The following is a 24,432-nucleotide window of genomic DNA, read 5'->3' on the forward strand; positions in this document are numbered from 1 at the left end:
TAGTTAGTACGCGGAGTCGCGCGCGCTGCGCCAGAACGTGAGCACGTGCATGAAGACGTCGTCGGGCATTTTGGCGTCGAGGAAGAGCCGGGCTTGCGCGCGCGCGCGGCACGGGCCGGTGCGGCGCCGCGCCGGCAGCTCGCGGCGGAGGGCGAGGAGCTGGTTTCGCGGCGCGGCCACGTACGCGGACCAGCCGCCCGCCGCGCGGACGTCGGCGAGGAACGCGGCATTGTTCAGCTGGCGGCCGGCGCGCACTCTGGCCTCATGATCTTGGCCATGGTATCGCGCGAAGGCCTCGGGATCTTGGCCGTCGTCATTACGCGCGTCGAGCGACGCGCCGCGGCTGAGGAGGAGCTTGCACATTTTGACGGCGTACGGGCTGCCGGCGGCAGCTCGATGGAGCGCGGTATGGCTCCCGCCACGCGGAGAGCGATTGCGCTCATCGACGTGAGCGCCGGCGTCCAGCAGGAGGACCGCTGCGTCGCACCGGTTGTTATGGGCGGCGATGTGCAGCGGCAATGAACACGCTTCCATGCGCGCGCCGTGGTCCAGGAGTCATCGAAGGGCCGAACAGTACCCACGGAAAACTGCGAGACACAGGCGCGTCAATGGAGTAATAGTGTCGGACTGAGGAGGAACGAGAGCATCGATGTCGCCGCCATTTCGGCACCACGCCTGCGCTTCGCCGAGAAAGGCCCGTTCCTCGGAGACCATCGTCTCGGCCCGGGGCTCCCTCTGATTTCTTAAACCGCACAGGTTGAAAGTCAAATTGAAGTCTGTAAATAAAGCAACCCGTCGGACTTGTAAGTGGACTTGTACGGCGTGGGCGACGAAGTCGCAACAACATGTACACGAGTCGACAGCGAGCCAATAAAGTACACGTCGACGCGTCTCGAAAAAAAAAAAACTTACCCCTGCCCCTCGCTCTCCGAGCTGCCCCGGCGATCCTTCGCAATGGACGCGACGTCCGGCGCGCCGAGGTGCTTCGCGACCGCGTCCTGGGCCGCGCGCATCTCGGCGAGCGCCGCGAGCGCCGACGTCAGCGTCGCTTTCGCGTGGAGCAGGCGCGCGCGCCGCTCGCGCTTCCGGTCCTCGGCGAGCTCCGCGGCGCGGTCCTCGGCGCCGGCGTCGTCGTCGATGTCGCCCGCGGTGCCCGTCGTCATCTTCTCGAACTGGAGCACCATGAGCATGGCCGGGTCGACCTTCTCCCGGCTCTTGATCTTGTCGAAGTCGACCTTGCCGCCCGCGGACTTCTCGATGAACCGGTGCACGAGCCGGTCCGCGAGCATGAAGGGGAAGTTCACGAAGTAGCGGAAGTCCTCGTTGAACTCCTGCGCGACCTTGTCCGTGCCCGCCTTCTCGATGAGCTCGTCGCGCACGTCCTCGTAGGCGTGGTCGATGATCGACAGGAGCATGGACAGCACCACGAAGGCCGTGACGACGATGAACATGACGCAGAGGAACGGCCCCGAGAGCGCGTTCGTCGTCGCCCGGCCCGGGCCGATGAGCGTCGTGATGTCGAAGTCGCCGAGCAGGGCCCGGAACATGCTCCGCATCGCCGTGGGGAAGTCCGAATATTCGAAGAGCTCCGACCCGAAGGCGAGCTGGAACGCCGCGGCGAACGCGATCGTGACGACGCCCAAGATGATGCAGATGGGCCCCATCTCGATGGAGCTCCGCGAGATCGTGTCCGACAGCTGCGCGAGGCCCGGGTGGGAGCGCAAATATTTAAAAAGCCGGAAGTAGGACATGATGGAGTTGAAGGAGTTGAGCTCGTCGATGAACTTGTACCAGACGATCTGCTGCGCGAGGTCGCCCGGGAAGGCGTCGTAGTCGACGATGGACGACCCGCCCTTGGCGGACACCCACCGCGTGTTATCATAGCGCAGGCTCATGACCGCGACGAAAATAGAAAGGTTCACGGCCGTCATGACGTTCCAGACCGACGAGCAGTAGGCCCGGAGGCCGCCCCTGCAGAGCCGCTTCGTCTCGAGGAGGATGTAGCACCAGACCTGGCCGTAGAGCGCGAACTCCAGCAAGGAAATCACGCGGCTCGTCGTCGTGACGCCGTCGTTCGTCAGCGCCCGGTTCGTGTGCGCCAGGGACACGGACAGGATGTTGAAGGACGGGATCACCGTGCCCGCGGGCATGAACTCCACGAGACCCCGGAACAATGTAAAAAGGTCCGTGCCCGGGTTGTAGACGACGAACTCCGTGAGCAGCGCCCGCGTGTCCGGCGTGATGAGCCACTCGTCGTCGCGGAGCCGGCGGAGCTCCGCGATCGCGCCCGCGTACGTCGCGTTGAGGTCGAAGACCTGGCCCCCGCCGCAGTACCGTTTATAGGTGGTCGTGCTGTAGAGCGTGGGCTCCTCGGTCTCGTCGGCCGTGCGGTAGGGTATGGTGTAGTTGCCGTCGGGGCTCACCCAGTCGCTCGTGTCCTCGTTGCTCCCGCCCCAGCGGCAGGACCGCGGCGACTCGTACGGCTCCCAGATGCGCCCGACGTCCGCGTCCGCGCCGTGCCGCAAAAAGCGCGTGATCTGCGACCGCCCGGGCACCGTGACGCGCCGCAGCCGCATGCGCCCGATGCGAAAATTCTGCTGGTCCGCCAGGAAGTGCGTCTCCGGGCCGCTCAGCGGCCGGTTCGACCCGTCGACCGCCGTCGGCAGCACGCCGGGGACCATGACGCCCTCGAGCCAGGAGTAGACCTGGTGCCTGAGATTCAGAAACTGGAACGGCACGTTGTACTCGAACTCGTTGCCCGTGAACCAGTCCTCGAAGGCGAGGTGCGTGTTGTAGGGGTCCGCGTTCCGCTCGGCGTACACTACGCAGGTGAACGTCGCGAGGAAGCCCATGTAGATGAGGAAGTCCCAGAAGGCGACGCTGAAGCCCTTGCGGCCCTTGGGTTGTTCCTCCCCGCCCGCGGCCTCCCGGGCCTCCCGCGCGAGCCGCTCCTCCTCCGCCTCCTGCTCGCGCCGCTCCCGCTCCTCGTCCTCGTCCTCGCTCATGTGCTCGATGGCGCGGTAGATGGCGTTCATCGTCCGCCAGACGAGCGCCATCGTCGTCCCCACGGCGATGACGCCGAGGCCCAGCGCGAACATCTCGAAGAAGCCCATGGCGCCGGCGGCCGGCGGCGGCGCGCGCGCTGGCCCAGGCCGACAACACTGGGCTGCCAAAGTTCAACACCTCGCTACGTTGACCAAGCATGTCGGACGAGCACTTCTTGCCACAAGCAATGCTTGAGCAAAATGCGGCGTGAGGCTGCACGACCGGCAGCAGCAACCAGCGCACGATGGTCCTGAGCGCATCCACAAAAACGACGGCGACGATCCGCTGGTCCCAGCGCGACATCGACGTCGTCGCCGAGCGCCTCGCCTCGGCCAAGCGCTGCGTCGTCCTCACCGGCGCCGGCGTCTCCAAGGCCTCGGGCATCCCGACGTACCGCGACGCGCTCGGCGGCGGCGACGGCCTCTGGGCCGACGCGGGCGTGCTTCTTTTCGGCACGCCGCTCGGCTTCCTCTTCTCGCCGCGCGAGGCGTGGCGCCACTACTGCGAGCGCCTGCTCCTGCCGATCGCGCGGGCGACGCCGAACGAAGCGCACGACGCCCTCGCGGCGCTCGAGCGGTCGCTCGACGACGTTCGAATCGTCACGCAGAACGTCGACGGCCTGCACCAGCGCGCGGGCAGCGCGGACGTCGTCGAGCTCCACGGTTCCGTCGCGACGCACCGCCACGGCTGGCTGGGCACGCCCGTGGCGCTCGCCGGGCCGCCGGATCCGCTCCGGCCGCCCGCGCTCTTCGCGCGGCCGAACGTGGTCCTCTTTTTCGAGTCCATTCCGCTCGTGACCTGGCTCGAGGCCGAGGACCTCGTCGAGGCGCTCGAGGAGGGCGACGTGCTCCTCGTCGTCGGCACGTCGTGCGCCGTCGCGCCGGCGAACACGCTCCCGCGGGCGGCCTACGTGCGCGGGGCGACCATCGTCGAGGTCAACCCCCGGCCCGCCCTCGGGCACCTCGACGCCCTCCCCCTCGCGGGCGACGCGGGCCCGATCCTCGCGCGCGTCGTCGAGGCGACTCGCGCGCTTAGGAAGCGGCCGCGCTAGGTGATCGAGATGAGCTCCTTGAGCAGGTCCTCGTCCTCCTTCTTCACGAAGCGCCCCTTGACGCGCATGCGCGTGTCGGCGAAGTTCTTGCGGACGTCGTACTTGACCTTGCGCGTCCAGACGCGGCGCTCGCGCTTCGCGTGGAACTCCGCGAGCCGGCGCTTCCGCGCCTCGGGCGAGTAGGCGCCGATGAAGTGCGTCTTCGCCCGGTCGGGCACGTCCTCGTCCATGGCCGACGCCGACGCCGCGCGGTCGAACCAGCGGTCGTCGTCGTGGAGCGCGCGCGACGCCGCGACGCCGCGCGACGCCGCGGACGCGCCCGAGCCGTCCATGGCCGCGTCCGGCACGCGCGCGCTCGAGAGGCTACTCAGGAGCTCCGAGGCCTGCTCGGCGTAGGCGTTGCCCGCGAGGGAGAAGCGCGGCTCGCAGCCGCCGAGGCTCGCGAGGGGGAACCCGGCGTTGCCCGACGCGAGCGCGTCGGGCCATCCCGGCGCGCCCTGGAGCAGGTCCAGGGACCCCATGTCGCCGGCCTCGTACTTGTCCAGGACCTCGTGCAGCGCGCCCGCGGGGTCGATCTCCATCGCCGCGGCCATGGGCGGGCAGCGCGGCCGAACAATCGCGGGAGAAAGCGCGTTCTTCGGCGTCGCGGCCTGCGACGTCTCCCGGGCCTCGGCACGCTCGCGCTGCTGGCTCCCGTGCGTCCGCGCCAGAGTGGAGGCGCGCCGGGCGACGGACCAACGTTGGGCACGGCCGTCGGTCGGGGCGTCGCGCGACGTTGCGGTGCGGCCACGGGTACGGCGCTTGCTCCTTGGCTGGTCGGGGACCTCCCAACCTTGGTCGACGCACCCCGAACGAAAAAGAATAAAAAAAGTGAAACCCCCCTCGCGTCCGCGTCGCCCGTGCGCACGCGCGCAGGCTCACGAGCGCGCGTCGCCGGCGGCCGAGGCCGCGGGCGGCGGTCGGGGCGGCGGGACAGGACGGCTGCCCGGCGCGGAAGTCGCCGGAACCACCGGCCGCGACGCGCGCGCTCGGGAAGGGGCGCCTCCTTATCGGCGCGGCCGCCGGCCACCGCGGCGGTCGCGCGTCATTCCGGCGCCCCGCGTCCGCCTCACGTCGCGCCCCCGGCGACGGCCTTGGCGTGCTCGCTCATGGACCCGTCCACGACGGAGTTGATGACGACGTCGTCCAACACCTCCTCGATGGCCTCGACCTCGAAGTCGCGCGCGCCGAGCAGGTCGAAGCGCGCATTCGAGCACTTGCCGTGGCCCACGAGGAAGCTCGTCGACTTGTCCATGAGCACGCCGTTCTCGACGCACGTCGCGCTGGCGCCTTCGAGCTTGACCTCGAAGCGGCCCGTCAGGCCCGGGTCCGGTTCCGCCACGACGTCGATGTAGTCGCCGAAGCGGTCCTCGATCTTCCGCGACAGCACGTGCGCGTAGCGCCCGAAGCCCGGGCTCGAGCCTCAGCCGGCTATGCCGCCGCCGCAGTGGCGGATGCGCACCGTCGCGACGGCGTCGCACTTGATGGTCTTCGCGCTCACCCAGCCCTCCCGGGCGCCGTCGACGACGACCTTCGCCCGCTGCGTGCCCTTGGAGTTCTCCCGCGTGTCGAGGACGTCGACGGCGGCGCCGGGCGGCAGCGTCGCGAGCTCCTCGCTATCCAATTCGAGGCCCGCGCGCACGATGCAGCCCTTCTTCGCCGTGATGACCGCCCGTCGGCGCATGCCCACGCCTTCCTCTCGAGGCATCGCCGACGCGCCGCCCGGCGGCGGCCCGCGCGCGCGGGCAGCCTTTATAGAGCTGCAACTCGACTGCTCGCAAACTTTAGTGAACTTTAACCCACTCGCACTGAGTATGAGCCGGGGTGTGAGCGCCCGCGAGGCCGCCGCCTTGGAGGCGGAGGAGAAGGGCGAGATCACCTACGAGGTCATCACCAACGACAGCTCCATCGAGGCGCTCGAGCGGCTCTGCACGTTGAAGAACATCTTCGCGGCGCAGCTGCCCAAGGTGCGCGCGGGCTGCCCCCCCCCGGACCTCTCCGACGGCGCCGCGCGCTCGCAGATGCCGAAGGAGTACATCGTGCGCCTCGTCTTCGACCGGCGCCACGAGGCGCTCGTCATCCTGCGCAACGGCACGGACATCCTCGGAGGCATCGCGTACCGCCCGTTCCTCGAGCGCCAGTTCGCGGAGATCGCGTTCTGTGATCGCGGCGGCGTCGCGAGGCGCGGCAACGACGCGGCCACCGCTTCCGTAGGCGCGATCACGGCGAGCGAGCAGGTGCGCGGCTTCGGGACGCGCCTCATGAACCACCTGAAGAACCGCGCCGTCGAGCGCGGCATCCTCTACTTCCTGACGTACGCGGACAACCACGCGATCGGCTACTTCCAGAAGCAGGGCTTCGACAAGACCATCTCCATGCCCAAGGCCCACTACCTGGGCTACATCAAGGACTACGACGGCGGCACGCTCATGGAGTGCTACGTGCACCCCAGGGCAGGACAAGAGAGCGAAATTCCAAACTTCAAAGCCTCATATCTCGGCCGTTTTCCACTCGTTTTGGCTGATTTTTGGACGGGCGATCATCTCTTGGAACGGTCTCGAAGCGTGGATGCTTTTTCCGGAACTCGCGCGCGCGGAACACTCACGTTGAAGCGACGTTGAATCTCTCTTGTCCTGCCCAGGTGCACCCGACGATCGACTACCTCCGCGTCCGCGAGATGCTCGCGGAGCAGCGCGCGTGGGTCATCGACCAGCTCGAGAAGCGCTACGAGGCGTCGCCCGTCTACCGGCTGCCCGGGCCCGTCGACGCGACGAAGCCGCTCCTCGACCAGATCCCCGGTGCGTCGCCCTTTCCTTTTCGCGATCGCCGCGACGCGCGGCGCCTTCCTAGGCCTCAGGGAGCTCGGCTACACGGAGGAGATGCTCCAGCGCTTCGCCCAGCCCGAGGACAAGGACGAGGCGCGGTCGCGCGCGGACGCGCAGGACATGCGCGCGCTCCTCGAGTCCGCGAAGGCGCACGAGGCCGCGTGGCCCTTCCTCGAGCCCGTGGACACCGTCGAGGTCGACGACTACCTCGACAAAATCGCGGACCCCACCGACCTCCGGACCATGGAGACGAAGCTCGACGACGGCACCTACGAGCACTTCCGCGAGCTCAAGGCCGACCTCATGCGCATGTTCGACAACTGCCGCGCCTACAACGGCACGGGCATCTTCGTCAAGACCGCCGAGGCCCTCGAGAAGCACGTCCGCCACGAGATCATCCGCCTCGACCAGGCGCGCGACGCGCGCGGCGCGCCGAGGATCGAGCCCTAAGCAGGGAAGCACCGACGTCAAGTCCTGATTCTTGCACCGGACTTGCATCGGTGTCCGACGCGCTGCCCGATGAGCTAGGGCTGCGAGGCTGCCTGCGAAAGATGCCGACGCCGCGGCGCCTCGAGGCGGACCTGGAGGCTGCGCAGCAATGCGAGGAGGCGCCGACGCCCAGGAGGCTCGCGGCGGACCTGGACGCTGCCGCGCAGAACGCCGCCCCGCCGCCGAAGGAGCTGCGCCCGGAGACGCGCGCCTTCCTCGAGCGCGTGCGGGCCTTTTTGGAGCAGAAGCGCGCGTCCGAGGAGCTCTACGAGTCCCTGCGCGCGCGCGAGCACATCGCCGCGCCGCAGCTCGAGTCGCTGGAGGCGCCCGACGCCGAGCCGCAGACCCAGAGCGCGACGACGCTCGACGAGCTCTACGAGCTCTCGGCGGCGGCCGCCGACGGCTTCGCGGAGAAGCTCCGCGGCGTCGCCGAGGCCGTCGCGACGGCGACGCAGCAGCTCGGCACGACGTCCACCGTCGCGCCGCTGAAGAAGCGAGAACGGTGCCGGGAAAAGATGCACAAGGAGTACGCGACCGAGAAGTACCCCGCGTCGAGGCTCAAAGACGTGCTCCGCGCGTCGGTCTACGTCGAGAGCCTCCACGGCGCCGTCGTCGCCGCGGACCGCATCCGGGAGGCCTTCGCCGTCGTCCGGCTCAAGAACCGCTTCGCGCGCCCGACGTTCTGCGGCTTCCGCGATTTGCTGGTCAACGTCGCGCTGCCCGTCGGCGCCGGCCGCGTCATCGCGGAGATCCAGGTCCACGTGGCCGCGCTCAAGGCCCTCGCCGTCGGGGCCGGGTCCCACGGCCACTACGCCTTCTTCCGCGTTTACTTCTCGGGCAACGAGGCGGCGAGCGTCGCGAAGCGCATGGCGCTCCTGGAGGCGTGGGCGGGGAACGGCGTCGACGCGGCCGCGGTGCGGGCGCTCTGCGCGGACGCGCGGGCCCACGAGGGCGAGCTCCGGGCCATGGGCGAGCTCCTGCGGGGTTTAGGCGAGTGCGACCTCGCGCACGCGGCGGCGCTCGCTGTCGCGGAGGGCCGGAGCTTGAAGCGCTGCGACGCGCGCGGCGAGGCCTTCGACGCCTACGCGCGGGCCCACTTCCTCCTCGACGTCGCGGAGCTCGACGTCGCGCGGGGCGCCTACGGCGACGCGAGGGCGCGCTACGCCGCCGTCGTCAAGGCCCTCGAGCGCGAGCCCGACGCGTCCGACGCCGCGGCCGGCGCGCGCGCGGCCGCGGCGAGCGGCACCGTCGGCGTCGCGCGGCTCACGGGCGACCACCTCGAGGCCGTGCGCCTCGCGCGGGGCCTCGCGAAGGAGGCCGGACGGCGCGAGGCGACGGAGCCGACGGTCGCCGCGCAGGCCCGGAACACGCTCGCCGCCGCGCTCTGCGCTTTGGCCGACGACGAGTCCAAGCACGCGGGCGCGCGCGCCGACGACGCGAGCGACGCGAGGAAGCGCAAGGCGGCGCTGCGGGCCAAGGCGCGGACGCGCTACGCCGAGGCCGTCGACCTGCTCCGGAGCGCGCTCGCGCTCTACGGCGACGACGACGCCTACGAGGACAAGCGGTCGGCCGTGCGGACGAACCTGGCCGCGGCACTCCAGGCCCACGGCGACCCTACGTCGCTGCGGGAGGCGCGCGCGCTCGGCCTCGCGGCCCTCGAGGAGCGGACGCGGACGTCGGGGGCCGAATGCCTCGAGCTCGCGGCGATCCACAACAACCTCGGGGCCATCTGCGGCAGCCTGGAGGCGTGGGACGACGCCATGACGCACGTGACGACGTCGCTGGACCTCACGGAGAAGCTTCTGGGGAAGCACCACCCGGCCGTCGCGCGGCGCGCGGGGAACCTGGGGTTGATCCTCCAGCGCGCGGGCCACCTCGACGACGCGCGGGCCTGCTTCCGGCAGAGCGTCGCCGTCGCGGAGATGCACGGCGACGCCTACGCGGCGACGGCGCGCGCGAATCTGGACCTCGCGGAGCGCGAGGCGCGCGGCGCGGTCAAGGTCAACCGGCGGCGCGAGCGCGCAAGGGCCGGCGCGCTCGCGCGCGGCGACGTCGAGGTCGGCCTCGTCGAGTGCGTCGAGGCCATCGAGTTCGAGGCCGCGGCGCGGCCGAGCGACGGCGCGGCGCTCGTCGCGCGGCTGAACCGGAACATGTGCTACCTCTTCAAGAAGGAGGTGCGCACGCGCCTCGACGACGACCACTGCGTCGCCTTCGGCGTCCTGCATCCGTGACGATTTTCGAGAGATTTTGACCGGGAAAACGATGAAGAATCGTTACCGACGCATGTCGTAGGTCGCCTTCGGCCTCTACAACGACGACGTGGGGGAGGTCGATTTTACGATGGACTTCTCGCAGGGCACGCACGGCGCCTGGCTCCACGGCGACGACACGCACGCGATGATCGCGAGCCGCCGCGTCGCGCCCAAGGAGGCGGCGGTCGTCGCGGTGCTGAAGCTCGAGGCGACCTACGGCCTCCAGTTCAAGCTCGCCCTCGGCCGCGCGGGCGTCGCGGCGCCCCGCGCGCCGCGGCGGTCCCAGCACCGGCGGCGGCCCGCGCCGCGTTCTTCGGGCTCGACGATCTCCTCGAAATCGACGAAGGCGACCCTCGGCCCGTCGGACGTCGCGGCGATGTACGCGGGGCTGGAATAAATAGTGTGTTACTGTGATGGTCGGGATGTGCGGTGGCATCGTTCGTCGTCGCGCGGGCCCAGACCGGAGGATGCCGATCCGGAGCCGCGGGCGCGGGGTCTTTGAAAGGGGGGAAAAAAAGACAAACAAAAGAGGGGAATTGGTGGCTTCTCGAGGAGGAAGCAAAAAAGCAGACTCGTGTTGGCTCGATTCTGACGAAGAACGGTGCCACGGTGGCAGAAGAAGACTTGACTTGGAGCGCGGCCGCTCAGAGCTGGTTGGCCTCGTCGAGCTCCGCGCGCGTGGCGAAGCCCGCGCGGAGCCGGTCCATCTCGACGACGTCGTCGGGGGGCTGGTCGTCCTCCGGGTCGTCGTCGGGCCCGGCCGCGTAGGCGATCTTCGCGAAGGACTCGGCGAGGTCCGGGCGGCGGCGGCGCACGTAGGCGTCGGCCGCGCGGAAGACGCTCCGCGCGACGGCGTCGAGGGGCGCGAGCTCCCCCTCGTCGCCCCGCGGCGTCGCCGCGGCCGCGGCGGCGGCCTCGAAGAGCCGCGTCGCGGCCGCGAAGAGCACGCGGACGTCGTCCGCGGGCCGCCGGAGGGGGCCGCAGGCCGCCGCGGCCATCTCGAGGGACCGGACGAGCGCCTCGGTCTCCGGCGGCGCGCCCGGCGGCGCCGCGTGGTCCGGCGCCGCGGCGCCGTCGCCCGTCGCGCGCGCCGCGCGCGACGCGTGGACGGGCCGCGTCCGCGCGGACGTCGGCGGCGACGGCGTCACGGACGGCGCGACGGCCGCGGCGTCGGCGGCCGCGGCGTCGCGGGCCGGCGCGGCGTCGCGGGCCGGCGCGGCGTCGCGGGCCGGCGCGGCGGCGGCGTCGGCGTCGGCGTCGGCCCGGGTCGCCGCGGCGGCCGGCGCGGCGGCCGCGGCGTCGGCGTCGGCCTGGATCGCGGCCTTGGCCTCGGCCTGGATCGCGGCGGCGGCCGCCGCGAGGTCGCCGTGGGAGCCCGCGCGCGAGAGGCGCCGCAGGTGCGGGTGGCGCGCGACCCAGGGGTGGCCCGCGAGGTCCTCGATTGTCGGCCGGTCCGCCGGGTCCTCCGTGAGCGCGCGCTCGAGGAAGCCCTTGGCCTCCGCGGGCAGCGTGGACTCCCGGAGCGCGTCGCCGAGGTCCGCGAGGGCCAGGGCCAACGCCTCGGCGAACTCGGGGCGGTCGCCCGTGAGCTTGGACGCGGGCAGCCACCTGTCGGAGAACCACTGGCGGCCGAGCAACAGCTCGAGCGCGACGCAGCCGACGGACCAGACGTCGACCTTGAAGGGGTCGTAGTCGGGCGCCGTGACCATCTCCGGCGGGAAGAAGCCCGGCGAGCCGCAGAACGCGGTGCCGCGGTCGCCCGCCGCGTAGCGGTCGGACATGCCCAAATCCGTGAGGCGCACGTCGGCGACGCGGCCGTCCTGGGCCGTGACGAGCACGTTCTCGGACTTGATGTCGTGGTGGACGACGCCCGACGCGGCGAGCGCCGTGCACGCCGCGACCAATTGGCTGACGACGTGGCGCGCCGCGGGCTCCGGGCACACAAAGTCCGCGTAGGCGTCGCCGACGTGGCCGTAGAGGTCGCGGCCGCCGTGCTCGAGGACGAGGTAGAGGCGCGTGCGCGTGTGGACGACGTCGACGAGGCGCGCGACGTTGGGGTGCTCGACCGCGCGCGTGTGCGCGACCTCGTTGTTCAGGCGTTTCGCGGCCTTGTAGCGCGCCGCGCGGCTCTTGTCGACGATCTTCAGCGCGACGCGCTCGCCCGTGCGCCGGTCCCGGCCCTCGCGGACGACGGCGGAGGAGCCGACGCCCAGCGTCGCGCCCACGGCGTAGGGGCCCAAGAACCCGTCGGACTCGGCGACGCCGTCGTCGACGGCGGGCAGCCCCGACAGGACCATGTCGGGCCGCACGAGCCGGTTCCAGATGAGGTCCGCGTTCTCGGCCTTGGCGCTCGCGTACTTCTGGCGCAGGACGCGCACGTTGTCCGCGAGCTCGGCGCAGCGCCGCTGGAGCGACTCGCTGTAGTCGACGACGTCGAGGTAGGCGTCCTGGAGCTCGGGCAGGGGGATGTTCGCGATGGCGCGCCGGCGGTTGTGGCGCATGGTGGGTGCGGGGGGCGGGGCGCGAGGGGCGGAATTCGTTCCGGATCGACGACGGGCCTTCGAGCGACCCCGCTGGACGTCGATGGAGTCCTGTGGATGCTTGCGTCGCGACGTCGGCCACGAACTCTTGAGAGAGCTCTAAGGGACCTTTGAAGTCTCTGATGTTGCGGTTTTCCTTTGCTTTATGTAATTTTCACAGCCAACCTTCTCGGTCCACCACACCTTTCAAAGAATGCTTTAATTAGTGTTAAATGTCTGTTTGCGTTTGAGTTACGTAGAAAACACAACGCACGACGGCTGAAGTCCCGGTGAAGCTTGCATTTGAATAGAATGCGTCATTATATATAGAATAAAAAGTGGCCTTCCGGTCGCAGCTCTTTCACGAGTCTGGCTGGGCCGCGCCGCGGGCCGCCGGGCGTGCAACGCGAGCAGCTTCGCGCGCGTCGACGGCCAAGAGCTGCCCCACCGCGAGAGCTGCCCCACCGCGAGAGCTGCCCCATCCGCGAGAGCTGCCCCACCGCGAGAGCTGCCCCCCATCCGCGAGAGCTGCCCCAAGTCGCGTGGAGCAACGATCTGCGACGCGGGCATCTAGAACGGGACGCAGCGCCTCCTCGCGAGGTTCGACCGCGGCGCCTGCGGCGCTGGCCCGGCGCCGTCGGCCGCGCCGGGCCGCGCGGGCCGCCGCTCGCGCCGCGCGCGCGGGCCGTCCCGCCGCCGCGCGCGCGCGGCTCGACCGTGACCGCGACGCGTAAGCGGCGCGCCTCTTAGTTCCAGGCGACGAGCGCCGCGCTCAGGCGGCCTGGTTGCCGACGCGCGTCGCGCCGGCCGGGTCGTCGGCGCCGCGGAGGATGAGCGTCCTCGAGAGGAACGAGTCGATGTTGACGTAGCAGCCCTCGAGGAGGCGCGCGGGCGTCGTCGCGGTAGGATCGACGCGCCCCAGGTCGAAGCCCTCGCGCGCGTGGAGCATGCGCCGCTGGTTGAAGAGGACTGCGTCGCCCGGCTTGAGCTTGAAGTGCACCTTGCGGCCGACGGAGTGGCCGCGCGCGCGCGCCGCGTCCGCGTCGTCGCCGTCGGCGGGCCCGCCCTCGTCCATGAGGAGCGCGAAGAGCCGCGCGGCGCGGTAGTAGGCGTCGGCGTCGTCGACGTCCGCGTCGAGGGGCCCCATGAACGGCGGCGCCCAGAAGACGCCCGTGACGTCGCCCTCGGCGTTCGTCTGGACGTGCGCGCGCCGGTACTCAATGGCCGCGGCGTTGGCGACGCCCGCCTGGGCGCGCGCCGCGGGCCGCATCTTGCGGAACGTCGCCGGGATGCGCGCGAGCGCGGCGAACGCGTCCGGCGCGACGGCCCGGAGGTCCTCCGCGAGCGCCTGCGTGGAGATCAACCGGTGAGCCGGGACGTCCCGACCAAACTTTGACATTCTCTAGCTCGGCCAAATCGACGTCGATTCGGCTGATCTTTGGACGAATCGATCGCCCTCGTCGAGTTCTTGAAGCAGAGCCGAAGAACTTGTGTCAAGCCTTTCGAATACGCGCACATTGAAGTCGGGTTGAAGATTTGAGTTCCACGCGGGCGAGCGCGTGCGCGTCGTAGAGGTAGGACGCGCCGCCCGCGACGTTCTCGTCGAAGTAGCGGCAGTGGAGGAGCTGGAGGCCCGGCGGCGACTCGTAGTAGCTTAGGTCCATGTGGGGCACGATGGGCAGGCTCGTGTAGGCCTGTGTGGAATTCAACCGCTGGTTTGGGTGGTCCTGACCAAACTTCAGAATTATCTAGTTCGGTCGAATCGAAGTCGATTCGGCTGATTTTTGGACGAATCGATTGCTCTCATCGAGTTCTCGAAGCACGGCCGAAAGCCTCGCGTCGAAACCGTCGCGTACGCTCACATTGAAGTCGGGTTGAAGATTTGAATTCCGCGCGGGCGTAGGCGACGTTGCGAGCGTCGCGCTGCGACTCGACGCGGAACGTGTCGCCGTAGATCTCCGTGTGGCTCAGCGGGCCGACGCGCCGCGCGAGGTCCGCGACGGCGCCGTCGACGTTGGGCATGCCCGACACGACGACGAAGCCGTGCGCGAGCACCTGCGGCGCGCCGACGGTTTCGAACGCGCGGGTCCGCCGCGGGACGCGGGCTCGCGCGAGCTCGCACATGGCGCCGAGGGCCGCGTCGTCGTGCTTCACGCGGTCCCAGCTGGCCCGCGGGAAGGGCGCCGTCGCCGCGCTCCAGGGCGTCGGCCCGCGGCCGTCGGGGGCCAGGCCGCGCGCGCGCGACCGGAGGAACGCGCCCGCCAGGACGTCGACGGCGCCGCAGGGGCGGACGATCTCGAGGTCGCCGCCCGCGGCCGCGGCCCGGCGCGGCGGCGCCAGGGGCACCGTGTCGACGTAGAGCAGCCGCTGGCCCGACGCCGGCTCGAAGCAGCGCGGCGCGTTGTCGTAGAGCCAGGCGACGTGGAAGTCCGCGGCGGCGCCGTCCCCGAAGGTCACGGCGACGCGATTCATCCGGATCGTCGCCGCGACGACGCGCCGCGGGTCGCCGACGGCGACGGGCGAGAACTCGGCGATCGCGACCGCGGCCAGGGGCGGCATGAGGGCTGCCATGACTCGCGAGCGTTCTTGGTTTTGTTTTGGGTTTTTACGCGCTTCAAGCTGCCCGATTTTTCTAGCGCGCTAGCTGGGACGACGATGGCCAGCCCCGACGAGCTCGCGGCGGCCGAGGGCTTCCAGTCCTTCATGACGGCGGAGACGGGCTTCGCCCAGGCCCCGAAGCGCAAGTCGCTGGCCAAGGTCAAGAGCCGCCTCAAGGACGTGAACGCGCTCAAGTTCATGCTCCACGACGTCGACTACTACCTGCGCCACGGGACGCGCAACACGGCGCCGCCGAGTTTCGACCCGGGCAAGCCCCTCTTCGAGATGCACCGCGGCGAGATGCTCCACCTCCAGCGCTGGGCCGGCCGCGAGGACAAGTTCCGCAAGGAGAAGGCGGAGAAATTGGCGAGGGTGAAGAAGCGGCGGGAGCGGGACGCGGCGTCCGTCGCGTCCCAGCGGTCCAACAGCTCGAACCCCTACAGCGACAACGCGTCCATCTCGTCCGTGGACAGCAAGTCCCAGGCCTCGTGGCACAAGTCGCCCAAGGGGCCCGGGCGGACGCTCGTCGGCGACGACGGCGGCGACCTCGGCACGAGGTCCACGCGGGGCAGCGTCAAGGGCCGGCAGCGGTCGTCGGCGGGCCAGGACGACTCGACGGCGCGGTCCGGGTCCCAGGCGCTCCGGTCCGGCATGAGCCCGTCCGTGCTGACCTACGAGCCGCTCCAGCGCTGCCCCAACACGAACTGCTTCTGCCGCAAGTTCTGGGGCGACGACGACGACGAGTTTTAACCCACCTAAGTTTCGGTCGCCCGGGCCATGGCGGCGAGCTGGAGCCGCGCCTCGGCCCGCGTCGACGGCAGGACCCTCTTCAGGGGCCGCGGGCCGTCGACGGTGAAGACGAAGCTGAACGTGTTCGTGAGCGTCGACTCGCGCTTGTCCGGCCTCCAGACGGCGGCGGACACGTCGACGTGCATCGTCGTCCCCTCCGCGAAGACGACGTGCGACTTGAGCGCGAGCAGGCTCCCGACGTCGACGGGCCGGACGAAGTCGACGCGGTCCAGGGCCTTGGTCAGCGGCGCGGCCCCGCCGTAGGAGAACGCCGTCGCGAAGGCCAGCTCCAGCGCGCGCCGCATGAGCACGCCGCCGAAGACGCGGCCGGCGGTGTTCCGCTCCTGCGGGTGGCACATGAGCGCGTTGCGCAGCGACGTCGACGCCATGGGCACGCAGCCGTCGTCGGCCTGGCCCGGGAAGTCGCGGGCGACGCGGCCGGGCCCGAGCAGCGCGTCGACGGCCGCGCCGTCGTCGTCGTCGGGGGCCCGCGCCGCGGCCGCGCGCCGCGCCTTGCGCGCCGCCTGCTTCGCCGCCGCCGCGGCGTGCCGCGCGCGCTCGTCGGCCGTCTCCGGCACGAGCGCCGGCACGGTCGCGGCGCCCGAGCCGTCGGCCTTGCGCGCGACGAACGTGAAGACGGCGCGCAGCGCCGCCGCGCCGTCCGCCCTTCGCAGCTCCGCGTAGATCTCCAGCGAGCTCCGCCCCGCCCAGGCGAGCTGCCCGACGAGCGCGTAGTCCTCGTCCAGGCTCAGGCGCTCGTCGACGAGCTCCATCTTCTCCATGGACGCCGTCACGAGGATCGGCGGGTCCGTCGCGGCGTCGCCGTCGTCGACGTGCAAGAACGCGACGGACCCCGCGAGCGCGTCCATGTCCTCCAAGAGCCGGCCCACGCGGAGCGTGCCGAAGGCCGACTCGTAGCGCGACCGCAGCTCCGCGTCGCTCGTCAGCTTGTAGTCGACGCAGACGCGCGAGTGCGCGGGGACCCTCGAGCCGTCGGCCCGCGGCGGCGGCGGCGCGAAGGCGCCGTCGCGCAGCGCCCAGAGGTGCTGCGTGATGGCCGAGCGGTGCAGCGACGCGTCGCCGCCGCTGAAGCGTCGCGTCGTCCGCGCGCCGAGCGATGCGTCGGCGCCGCTGAAGCGTCGCGTCGTCCGCGCGCCGAGGCGCGCGAATCGGGCCAGCAGGAGCGTCATACTCTTTTTGCCACAGCCTGGCCTGCACTGCTGGCAGGGCTTTGTTGACTTCACCATGCACAGATCGTGCACACTCCCCGGTACACGTAAAAGCAACCCTCGTTAGAACGGCCTCATCTCGGGCATGTGCTGGCTGCCGACGTCGTCCCAGTACTTGGCGCAGTAGGAGTGGAGCGCGTTCTTGTGGTTCGCTTTCGGGCCGGCGTCGAAGACGCCGCCCCTCGACCCGAGGCAGCCCGGCGTCGCCGCGACCTGCGCGAGGCCGCGCTTCGGGCCGAAGGCGAGGTGGATCGTCGCGTCGGCCGGCGGCGCGTAGGCGGCCGCCGGCGGCTTCCCGGCGAGCGCGGCGAGCACGTTCTTCGCCGCGCACCGCCCCATCGCCGCGGCCTCGCTCGCGCCGGCGGCGTGCGCGATCTCGCCCGCCGCCCAGACGCGGGCCTGGCCCGCGCGCAGGCCGCCGTCGACGACGAGCTGGCCGCTCTTCGAGGACTCGAGCATGTCGAAGACCTCGCGGCCCATGTACTCGTTGCCGCCGCACCAGAACGCCTCGGTCGCTTTGATTTCGACGCCTTTTTTGGTCTTGATCGTCCCGTCCTTGAGGGTCACGGCGCCGCGCGTGCTCCGCTGCTTGGCGTTGATGGCGACGCGGTCGTCGAGGATGACGGCGATGCCCAGGTCTTTCAGCGCGGCCGCGCAGCGCTCGCCGAGCTCGGGCCGCGCGCCGCGCTGCGACGAGCAGAGCGACGTGCCCGAGTGGACCAGGGTGACGTCGTGCTCCCCGAAGCATTTCAACTCCGCGGCGAGCTCGCAGCCCGCGGGGCCGCCGCCGACGACTAAAACGCTCTTGTTCGCGTCGAGCTTGGCGGATTCCGCGCGGTAGGCCTTGAAGCGGTCGCCGACGGGCTTCGAGAAGTCGTCCTCGCCGGGGAACATGTAGCGCGCGCCGATGGCGATGACCACGGCGTCGGCGTCGAGGCAGGCGCCGTCCGCGCAGAGCACCGGGTCGGCTCCGTGAGGAGCATGCCCGTCGCCGCGTTGTCCAGGACCGTCCCCTTCTTCAGCGCGTGCTTCAGGGGCACGAACTGCTGCCAGGCGTAGGTCGCGTCGACGACGGCGCGCGTGGACGGCATGGGGATGTGGTAGTGCGTCGACCGCTCGACGACCGTGACCTCGCACGTCGCATCGAGCTCCTTGGCGCAGGCCATGCCGGCGATGCCGCCGCCGACGACGACGACGCGCCGCTGCGGCGACACGGACATGCGGCGGTCGGTTTGAGACTGCGCACGCAGGGTGCACCGGCGCGCGCCGCCGTCGGTTTCCGAGCTGCCAGCGCCCGCTCGCGGTCGCCGCGGCCGGGCTGCCTGAAACTGAAATTCTTCGGCCCTTGAATACCTCGAGTCGATGTTGAATAGGAATTTGCCGACTCCCGACCCGCGCGCGGACCTTCAAACACCGCTCGCCGGCGCGCTGCGTCAGCCGCCGCTCCCACCAGAAAAAAGAAAAATATGGCGTAGGTATTAGAAAGTGCGGACCGGCGACTCAAACCCGAGGGGCGCGCGGTCCCGCGAAGGCCGAAGGAGAAGATCTACTTCTTCTTGGTCGCCTTCTTCTTGTCGGCGGGGGCCTTCTCCTTCTTGTTGAGCTTCTTCTGGGCCTCCTTCTCGGCCTTGGCGGCCTCCTTCTCCTTCTTCATCATCGCGTTGGCCGCGTCGAGCTTGTCCTCGAGCTCGAAGATCTCGTCCTCGACGGAGCCGTCGCCCTTCTTGAGGCGCTCCTTGAGGCCCTTGAGCTTCTTCGTCATGAGCTTGATCATGTCGCGGTCGACGTCCGCGGCCTTGGTCACGGACTCGATCTTGTTGCCCAGCGCGTCGAACTTGTCCTCCTCCTGGGTCGGCGCGGCCTTCTTCTTCAACTTCTGCTCCGCGAGCTCGCGGGCGCGGACGGCCTCCATCCACTCGGCGCCGGAGATGTGGACCTTCTGGTCGCCGGGGATCTCCCAGATCTCGGGCGCGATGTCGCCGAAGAACTCGGCGTTGTGCGAGATCATGAGCACGCCGCCCTCGAAGTCCTTGATCGCGCGCGAGAGCGCGCCGAGCGAGTCGCGGTCGAGGTAGTTCGTCGGCTCGTCGAGGATGACGAGGTGGGGGCAGAACCACATGGACGCGCCGATGACGCACTTGACCTTCTGGCCGCCGGAGAGGTTCTTCATCTTGCCGTAGGTGCCGAACTCCTCCATGAGGCCGAAGTCGTCGAGGTGCTTCTGGATGCAGCCCGTCGTGAGCGGCTTGACGTTGCCGGCCTCGGCGGCGATCTTGTCGTCGATGGCCTTCATGAGCTTGAAGAAGCCGTTGGACTCGAGGACGACCTTGGGCAGGTAGAGGTTCTTGCTGTCCTCCATGGACGTGCCGTCCTGCTTGGCCCACTTGACCTCGTACTCGTAGTCGCCGTGGCGCGAGCGGCGGCCGACGAGCTGCTTGATCTGGCGCACGCAGTCGGGGAAGATGCCGTTCTGGATGTCCGTCGGCGGGGGCTTCTGGCCGGCCTTGAGGGGCTCCATCTTCTCGAAGATGATCTGGCGCTCGCCCGTCGCGTTGCCCGCCTCGTCGAGCTCCGCCGCGAGCTCCTTGAGGTAGACGACGAAGTTCTGCTTGAGCTTGGCCTTCTCCTCGTCGGTCATCTGCGCGGCCTCCATGGCCTGCTGCTCCTTGTCGAGGCCGCCGGAGAAGCGCCACTGGATGTACTCGACGGGCGACATCTCGAGGTGCTGCTCGATGTGGTGGAACGCGTGCTGCGCGACGTAGGCGACGCGGCAGTTCTGGTGGCGGTAGATCTCCGGGGAGCCCGCGTCGGGCTTCGTCTCGCCGACGAGCGCCTTGATGAGCGTGGACTTGCCCGCGCCGTTGGGGCCGATGCACGCGACGCGCGACGCCTGCGAGAGCTGGCACGACACGTCCGAGAGCGTCGGCTTCTTCGCGCCGGGGTACGTGAAGGAGATGTTCTTGGCCTGGATGATGGCCTTCGTCTTCGACTTGACGCCCTCGAGCGGGCCGGGCACCGGGAAGGTGAACTTCATCTCCGTGTCGTGGATCGAGAAGTAGGCCTTGGCCATGGGGCACTTCTCGACGAACTGGTCGAGGTTGCCCGTGTAGCGCTTGAGGCGCATGTTCTCGTAGTGGATGACGTCCGTGAGCACCTTGTTGAGGAACTTGGAGTCGTGCGACACGACGAGCGTCGTGACGTGCTCGCACGCCGGGCCCGTGAGGAAGTCGCAGAGCCACGCCTGCTTCTGCACGTCGAGGTGGTTCGTCGGCTCGTCGAGGAGGAGGAGGTCCGCGTTGAGGAGGACGGCGCGCGCGAGGGCGAGCTTCATCTTCCAGCCGCCGGACAGGTTGCAGATGGGCTTCTCGATGAGCTCCTCCGTGAACTCCATCTCGAGGAGCTTGGCGTGGATCTTCTCGCGGCCGAGCGGCGCGAGGATGGGCTCCTGGAGGCAGAAGTCGATGGTCGGCGTGTTCGCGTCGGAGCCGTCGATGTCGTGGTCGACGAAGCACGCGCGGAGCTTCATGAGCTCCTCGGCGCCGGGGAAGCCCGCGAGCTGGCCCGACGAGATCGCGCGCATGAGCGTCGACTTGCCGCAGCCGTTGTGGCCGAGGAGGCCGTAGATGCGGCCGCGGCGCACGTGGAAGTGCGTCGTGTTCAGCAAGATCTTGCCGCCGTAGGCGAGCTTGAACTCGACGTTGCACAGGATCTCGCCCTCGCCCTCGGGGATGTCGAGGACGACGTCGCGCTTCGGGACGCGCTTCTCGGACTCGTCCATGAACTTCTTCGTGACGACCGCCGCCTTCTCGGCGTCCATGATGGGCTCGAGGTAGGCTTGGCAGGTCTTCTCCCACTCGAACATGTGGAAGGTCTCGGCGAGGCACTGGTTGCTGGCGAGGTTCGAAATGTAGGCGAGGATGGGCTTGTAGGTCTCCGCGACCTCGACGCCCTCGGCCTTGATGTAGTCCGCGAGGACCAGCTCGAGGGAGGCGGGCTGCACGGGCTCGGGGATCGCGTTCATGGACATTTTTGATGTAGAACTGCGATGTGGCCGGTGCGAGGTGTGCTTGGCAAAAGGCTGATGAGCGCGCTTAATCGCCCGACGTCGCCCGGCGATGACAAGGAAGAAAACGTCAGTTCAACGCACTTCATCGCAAACCGGTTTGCTGGCCACGCCGACCGGATCGAAGGAGAAACGCAGACTAAAAAGACCCGGGTCAAGAGGCTGCCCCTAGGCTGGCTAGGATAGTAATCACGATGGCCTGAGCACATGCCCCGCCTTCACGCCGGCCTCGCCGCGTGGCTCTGCACGTGCCATGCCGCGCGCGGCCGCGAGCGGCCCCACTACGAGTCCTACGTCGACGTCTTCGTCGCCGGCGCCGAGGGCGCGGGCCACCACGGCGTCGTCGCCGGCTTCCTCGAGCCCCTGCTGCAGCGCGCGCCGTCGACGTGCGTCGTCGTCGACCAGATGCCCGAGCGCTTCGACGTCGGGTCCTTCGAGCGGTCCGGCGGCGCCTGCGGCGAGGCGAGCCGCCTCGCGACGATCGGCTGGGAGAGCCTGCCGTCGCAGCGGCGGACGCAGCCCGAGGAGCGCGTCGCGCTGCTCTACGCGAACGCGAGCTGCGTGCGGCCCTCGCTGGCGGAGACGCCGCACCCGGCGACGTGGCAGCGCATCGGCTGGCAGGAGGCCAGGGAGCGCTGCCTGCGGTGCCGCGGGTCCGCGGTCGCGACCTTGGAAGACGTCGCGCGGCGCCTCCGCGCGTCGGACCGCCTCGACCTCGCGCGCCTCGCGAGCCACGGCGCGGCCTTTCCGAGCCCCTTCGCGCCGGCGCGCCTGCGGTTCCTCGTCGTGCACCGCGACTTCTTCGCGACCGTCGCGTCCCACCAGCGCTGGGACGGGTCGCCACTCGGCCACGCGGTCCTCGTCGCGGCGCACCTCGGGCTCCTGGCCCGGGACCTCGCGGCGCTGCCGGACCCCGGCCGGAGCTTCCGCGTGCTCCGGTTCGAACTATTGTACGACGCGGCGTCCTACGGCCGCGCCGCGCGCGCCGCGTGCCGCTTCCTCGACCTCGACCTCGGCGGCTGGGCGCCGACGGACGCGGACGTCGCCGCGGCGCGCGACCGCTGGCGGCCGCCGAAGAACGGCACGGTGGCGCGCCAGGCCAAGGCCGTGGCGTCGCTCTACGCGGCCGCGCGCGCGTCCTGGAGCATCCTGGACGAACCCGCGCTCCAGCTCCTCGCGCCGTCCGCCGGCGCGCGCGACGCCGCCGCCGCGGGGCCCTGCGCGCCGCCCTACTGCTACGAGGACGCCCCGGCGACGGACGCGTGCCCGCCGCCGCACCCGGAGCCCTGCCGGCGCGAGCGGGCGACGCCCAAGTTCCGGAACGACGCGCGCGCGCGGCTGTGCGTCGGCGACGCGCCCGCCGACTAAATCCAGGAGCGCGGAGTTCGCACTCGACTCGACGGAGCTTGGCGAGGCGCACTCCACTCCCGCCGTTACGCCGCGGCCTCGGTCTCCTGGGTGGACGAGTTGCGCCGCGGCGAGTCCTCGGGGACGGGCGCGAAGGCCGGGCCCTTTAGGTGGTCGTCGTCGTCGATGGCCGGGAGGCTGCCGCGGTGGGCGCAGTCGAGCTCCGAGTTGTGGAGCGACGAGCTCCGCGACACGGACGCGGTCTGCTCGGAGGAGAACTCGGAGGTCTGGGAGTAGCGCCGCGACGCGCCCGGCGAGTCCGGCGCCGCGGGCGCGCCGTGGAGGGGCTCGAGGCGCGCGGGCGGCGCGTTCGCCGGCGGCCGGTCGTCGGCGGAGGCCGACACGGGCGCGGCGCCGAAGAGGTCCTCGAGGGACACGGACCGGCGCCGCCGGATCTCGCCCGCCGTGATCTCCGGGTCGCTGCTCCGCCGCTCGCGCTTCTCGCCGCCGCCCCCGGCGCGGTCCAGGACGTCGTCGATCTCCTTGGCCCGGCGCATGACGGGCGCCGACGGCGTCGACGGCTCGGGCGGGCTCGGGCTCTCGGGCGCGTCGCTGCCGTCCTCCTCCGCGAGCGGGTCGTCGGAGACGTCGCTGAGCTGGCTGCTCCGCCGCCGCTGGTTCAGGTAGCCCGCGTCGTAGGCGTCGGAGAGGCCCTTGCGCTCGAAGGTCGGCGTCGACGGGCTCGACCCGCCGGACGCGTCGCTGGAAGTCGACCTGTGTGGAAATCAACCAGTGGAATGGACGCGTCCAGCAAAACTTCAAACCTCTCTATCTCGGTCAAATCGAAGTCGATTCGGCTGATTTTTGGACGAATCGATTGCTCTCGTCGAGTTCTCGAAGCACAGCCGAAGAGCTTGCATCGACACTGTCGCATACGCGCACATTGAAGTCGGGTTGAAGGTTTGGAATCCACACAGTCGTCGACGTCTGGTGCGAGAAGCGGCGCGGCTTCGTGAGGACGATGCGCAGCGCGTTGTCGTTGGAGTTCGACGACGACCCGGAGACGACGGAGCTCTCGGAGCGGCGCCGGTCCTGCTTGTCCGGCTTGTTCCCGCCCGACGAGGGGCCGGACAGCGAGAAGGACCGCGCGTGGCACGCGTGGCCCGCGGGCGACCCGCCCTCGAAGGGCAGGGGCGAGTTCAGCGAGTCGGCGCTGAAGTTCGAGCCCTTGCGCACGCGGTGGCCCAGGTCGTCGAGCTGGTAGAGCTCGTCGGAGCTCTCGCTGAGGCCGCCGCCGGACGGCCGCCGGTCGTAGATCGCCTTGGACTCGCGGCGCGCGTTGTCCGTGTCCATCCAGGCGCCGTAGCGCCGGAGCAGGCCCGCGCTCAGCACGTTCGCCACGGCCTCCTTGGCGCCCTGGAAGAGGCCGCGCCTCACGACGCCGCGCTCGAGCAGGCCCGCGACCTCGGCGGCGTCGAAGCGGACGCGGCTCGCGCAAAAGTAGTCGCCGCCCGGGTCTAAAAACTTGTCGTAGATCTCCACGGCCTGGGACACGAGGCGCGCGTCGCGCATCTCCCCGGCGAGCGCCGGCGGCTCCGGGCCCGGGTTCTGGCTCCGCGCGGTCATGACCTGGCGGTCGAGCTGCGCGTCCCACCTGGGCAGCCAGGAATATTGATTCAACCACGCTTCAACGTGAGTGTTCCGCGCGTGCGCGTGCCGTAAAAGCATCCACGCTTCGAGACCGTTCCGAGAGATGATCGCTCGTCCAAAAATCAGTCGAAACGAGTGGGAATCGGCCGAGATAGGAGCCTTTGAAGTTGGGAAGTTCGCTCTCTTTTCCTGCCCCGCGTCCCACTTCCGGATGGCCTTCCAGAGGTGGAGGAGTTCCACCGAATATTCGCTGTGGAGGAAGCTCTCGAAGACCTCGCACTCGGAAGGGTCCGCCAGGATCATGGACAGCGTGCTCAGCGCGGCCTCGGACGCGGCCTGCTCGCGGGCCGCGCCGTCGGGGCCCTCGAAGCCCGGCAGCTGCATCTGGCTCAGGCGCCGGCGCATGGCGTCCTTGCCCTCGGCGCCCCGCTTGCTCACGCTCATCTTCCGCGCCAGGTTCACGGCCGTGTCCGTGATCTTCTGCCGCGACGACCGCCGCTGGCGCGTCGGCGGGCCGTCGGGGGCGGGGCAGCCCG

General features: G+C 70.2%; 7 protein-coding genes across 7 annotated transcripts; 2 read left to right on the forward strand and 5 right to left on the reverse strand.

Annotated features, from left to right (window-relative positions):
- Window positions 1-908: 908 nt before the first annotated feature.
- AURANDRAFT_63833 (hypothetical protein) lies at window positions 909-4,689 on the reverse strand (the record flags this gene model as incomplete). Its single annotated transcript, XM_009038538.1, has 2 exons — window positions 909-3,161; window positions 4,144-4,689. The coding sequence occupies 2 exons, from the start codon at window positions 4,687-4,689 to the stop codon at window positions 909-911; spliced, it is 2,799 nt and encodes a 932-aa protein (XP_009036786.1).
- Window positions 4,690-5,949: 1,260 nt separating this feature from the next.
- Window positions 5,950-6,756, forward strand: HAG1 (putative histone acetyltransferase; the record flags this gene model as incomplete). Its single annotated transcript, XM_009038277.1, has 3 exons — window positions 5,950-6,102; window positions 6,157-6,295; window positions 6,350-6,756. The coding sequence occupies 3 exons, from the start codon at window positions 5,950-5,952 to the stop codon at window positions 6,754-6,756; spliced, it is 699 nt and encodes a 232-aa protein (XP_009036525.1).
- A 324-nt stretch (window positions 6,757-7,080) lies between these two features.
- AURANDRAFT_25680 (hypothetical protein) lies at window positions 7,081-7,410 on the forward strand (the record flags this gene model as incomplete). Its single annotated transcript, XM_009038278.1, has 1 exon — window positions 7,081-7,410. The coding sequence occupies one exon, from the start codon at window positions 7,081-7,083 to the stop codon at window positions 7,408-7,410; it is 330 nt and encodes a 109-aa protein (XP_009036526.1).
- A 3,706-nt stretch (window positions 7,411-11,116) lies between these two features.
- Window positions 11,117-11,998, reverse strand: AURANDRAFT_25569 (hypothetical protein; the record flags this gene model as incomplete). The annotated part of the gene is made up of 1 exon (XM_009038537.1): window positions 11,117-11,998. A coding segment is annotated over one exon (882 nt), but the record flags the coding sequence as incomplete, so codon positions are not given.
- Window positions 11,999-12,992: 994 nt separating this feature from the next.
- On the reverse strand, window positions 12,993-14,791 carry AURANDRAFT_63835 (hypothetical protein; the record flags this gene model as incomplete). The annotated part of the gene is made up of 3 exons (XM_009038536.1): window positions 12,993-13,568; window positions 13,768-13,914; window positions 14,129-14,791. The coding sequence occupies 3 exons, from the start codon at window positions 14,789-14,791 to the stop codon at window positions 12,993-12,995; spliced, it is 1,386 nt and encodes a 461-aa protein (XP_009036784.1).
- An 812-nt stretch (window positions 14,792-15,603) lies between these two features.
- AURANDRAFT_3016 (hypothetical protein) lies at window positions 15,604-16,554 on the reverse strand (the record flags this gene model as incomplete). Its single annotated transcript, XM_009038191.1, has 1 exon — window positions 15,604-16,554. A coding segment is annotated over one exon (951 nt), but the record flags the coding sequence as incomplete, so codon positions are not given.
- A 2,266-nt stretch (window positions 16,555-18,820) lies between these two features.
- AURANDRAFT_1689 (hypothetical protein) lies at window positions 18,821-20,497 on the reverse strand (the record flags this gene model as incomplete). The annotated part of the gene is made up of 2 exons (XM_009038188.1): window positions 18,821-19,306; window positions 19,433-20,497. Coding segments are annotated over 2 exons (1,551 nt in total), but the record flags the coding sequence as incomplete, so codon positions are not given.
- Between the last annotated feature and the right edge of the window lie 3,935 nt (window positions 20,498-24,432).

The sequence above is a fragment of the Aureococcus anophagefferens genome (assembly GCF_000186865.1).
Source record: "Aureococcus anophagefferens unplaced genomic scaffold AURANscaffold_8, whole genome shotgun sequence".
Lineage (NCBI taxonomy): Eukaryota > Pelagophyceae > Pelagomonadales > Pelagomonadaceae > Aureococcus > Aureococcus anophagefferens.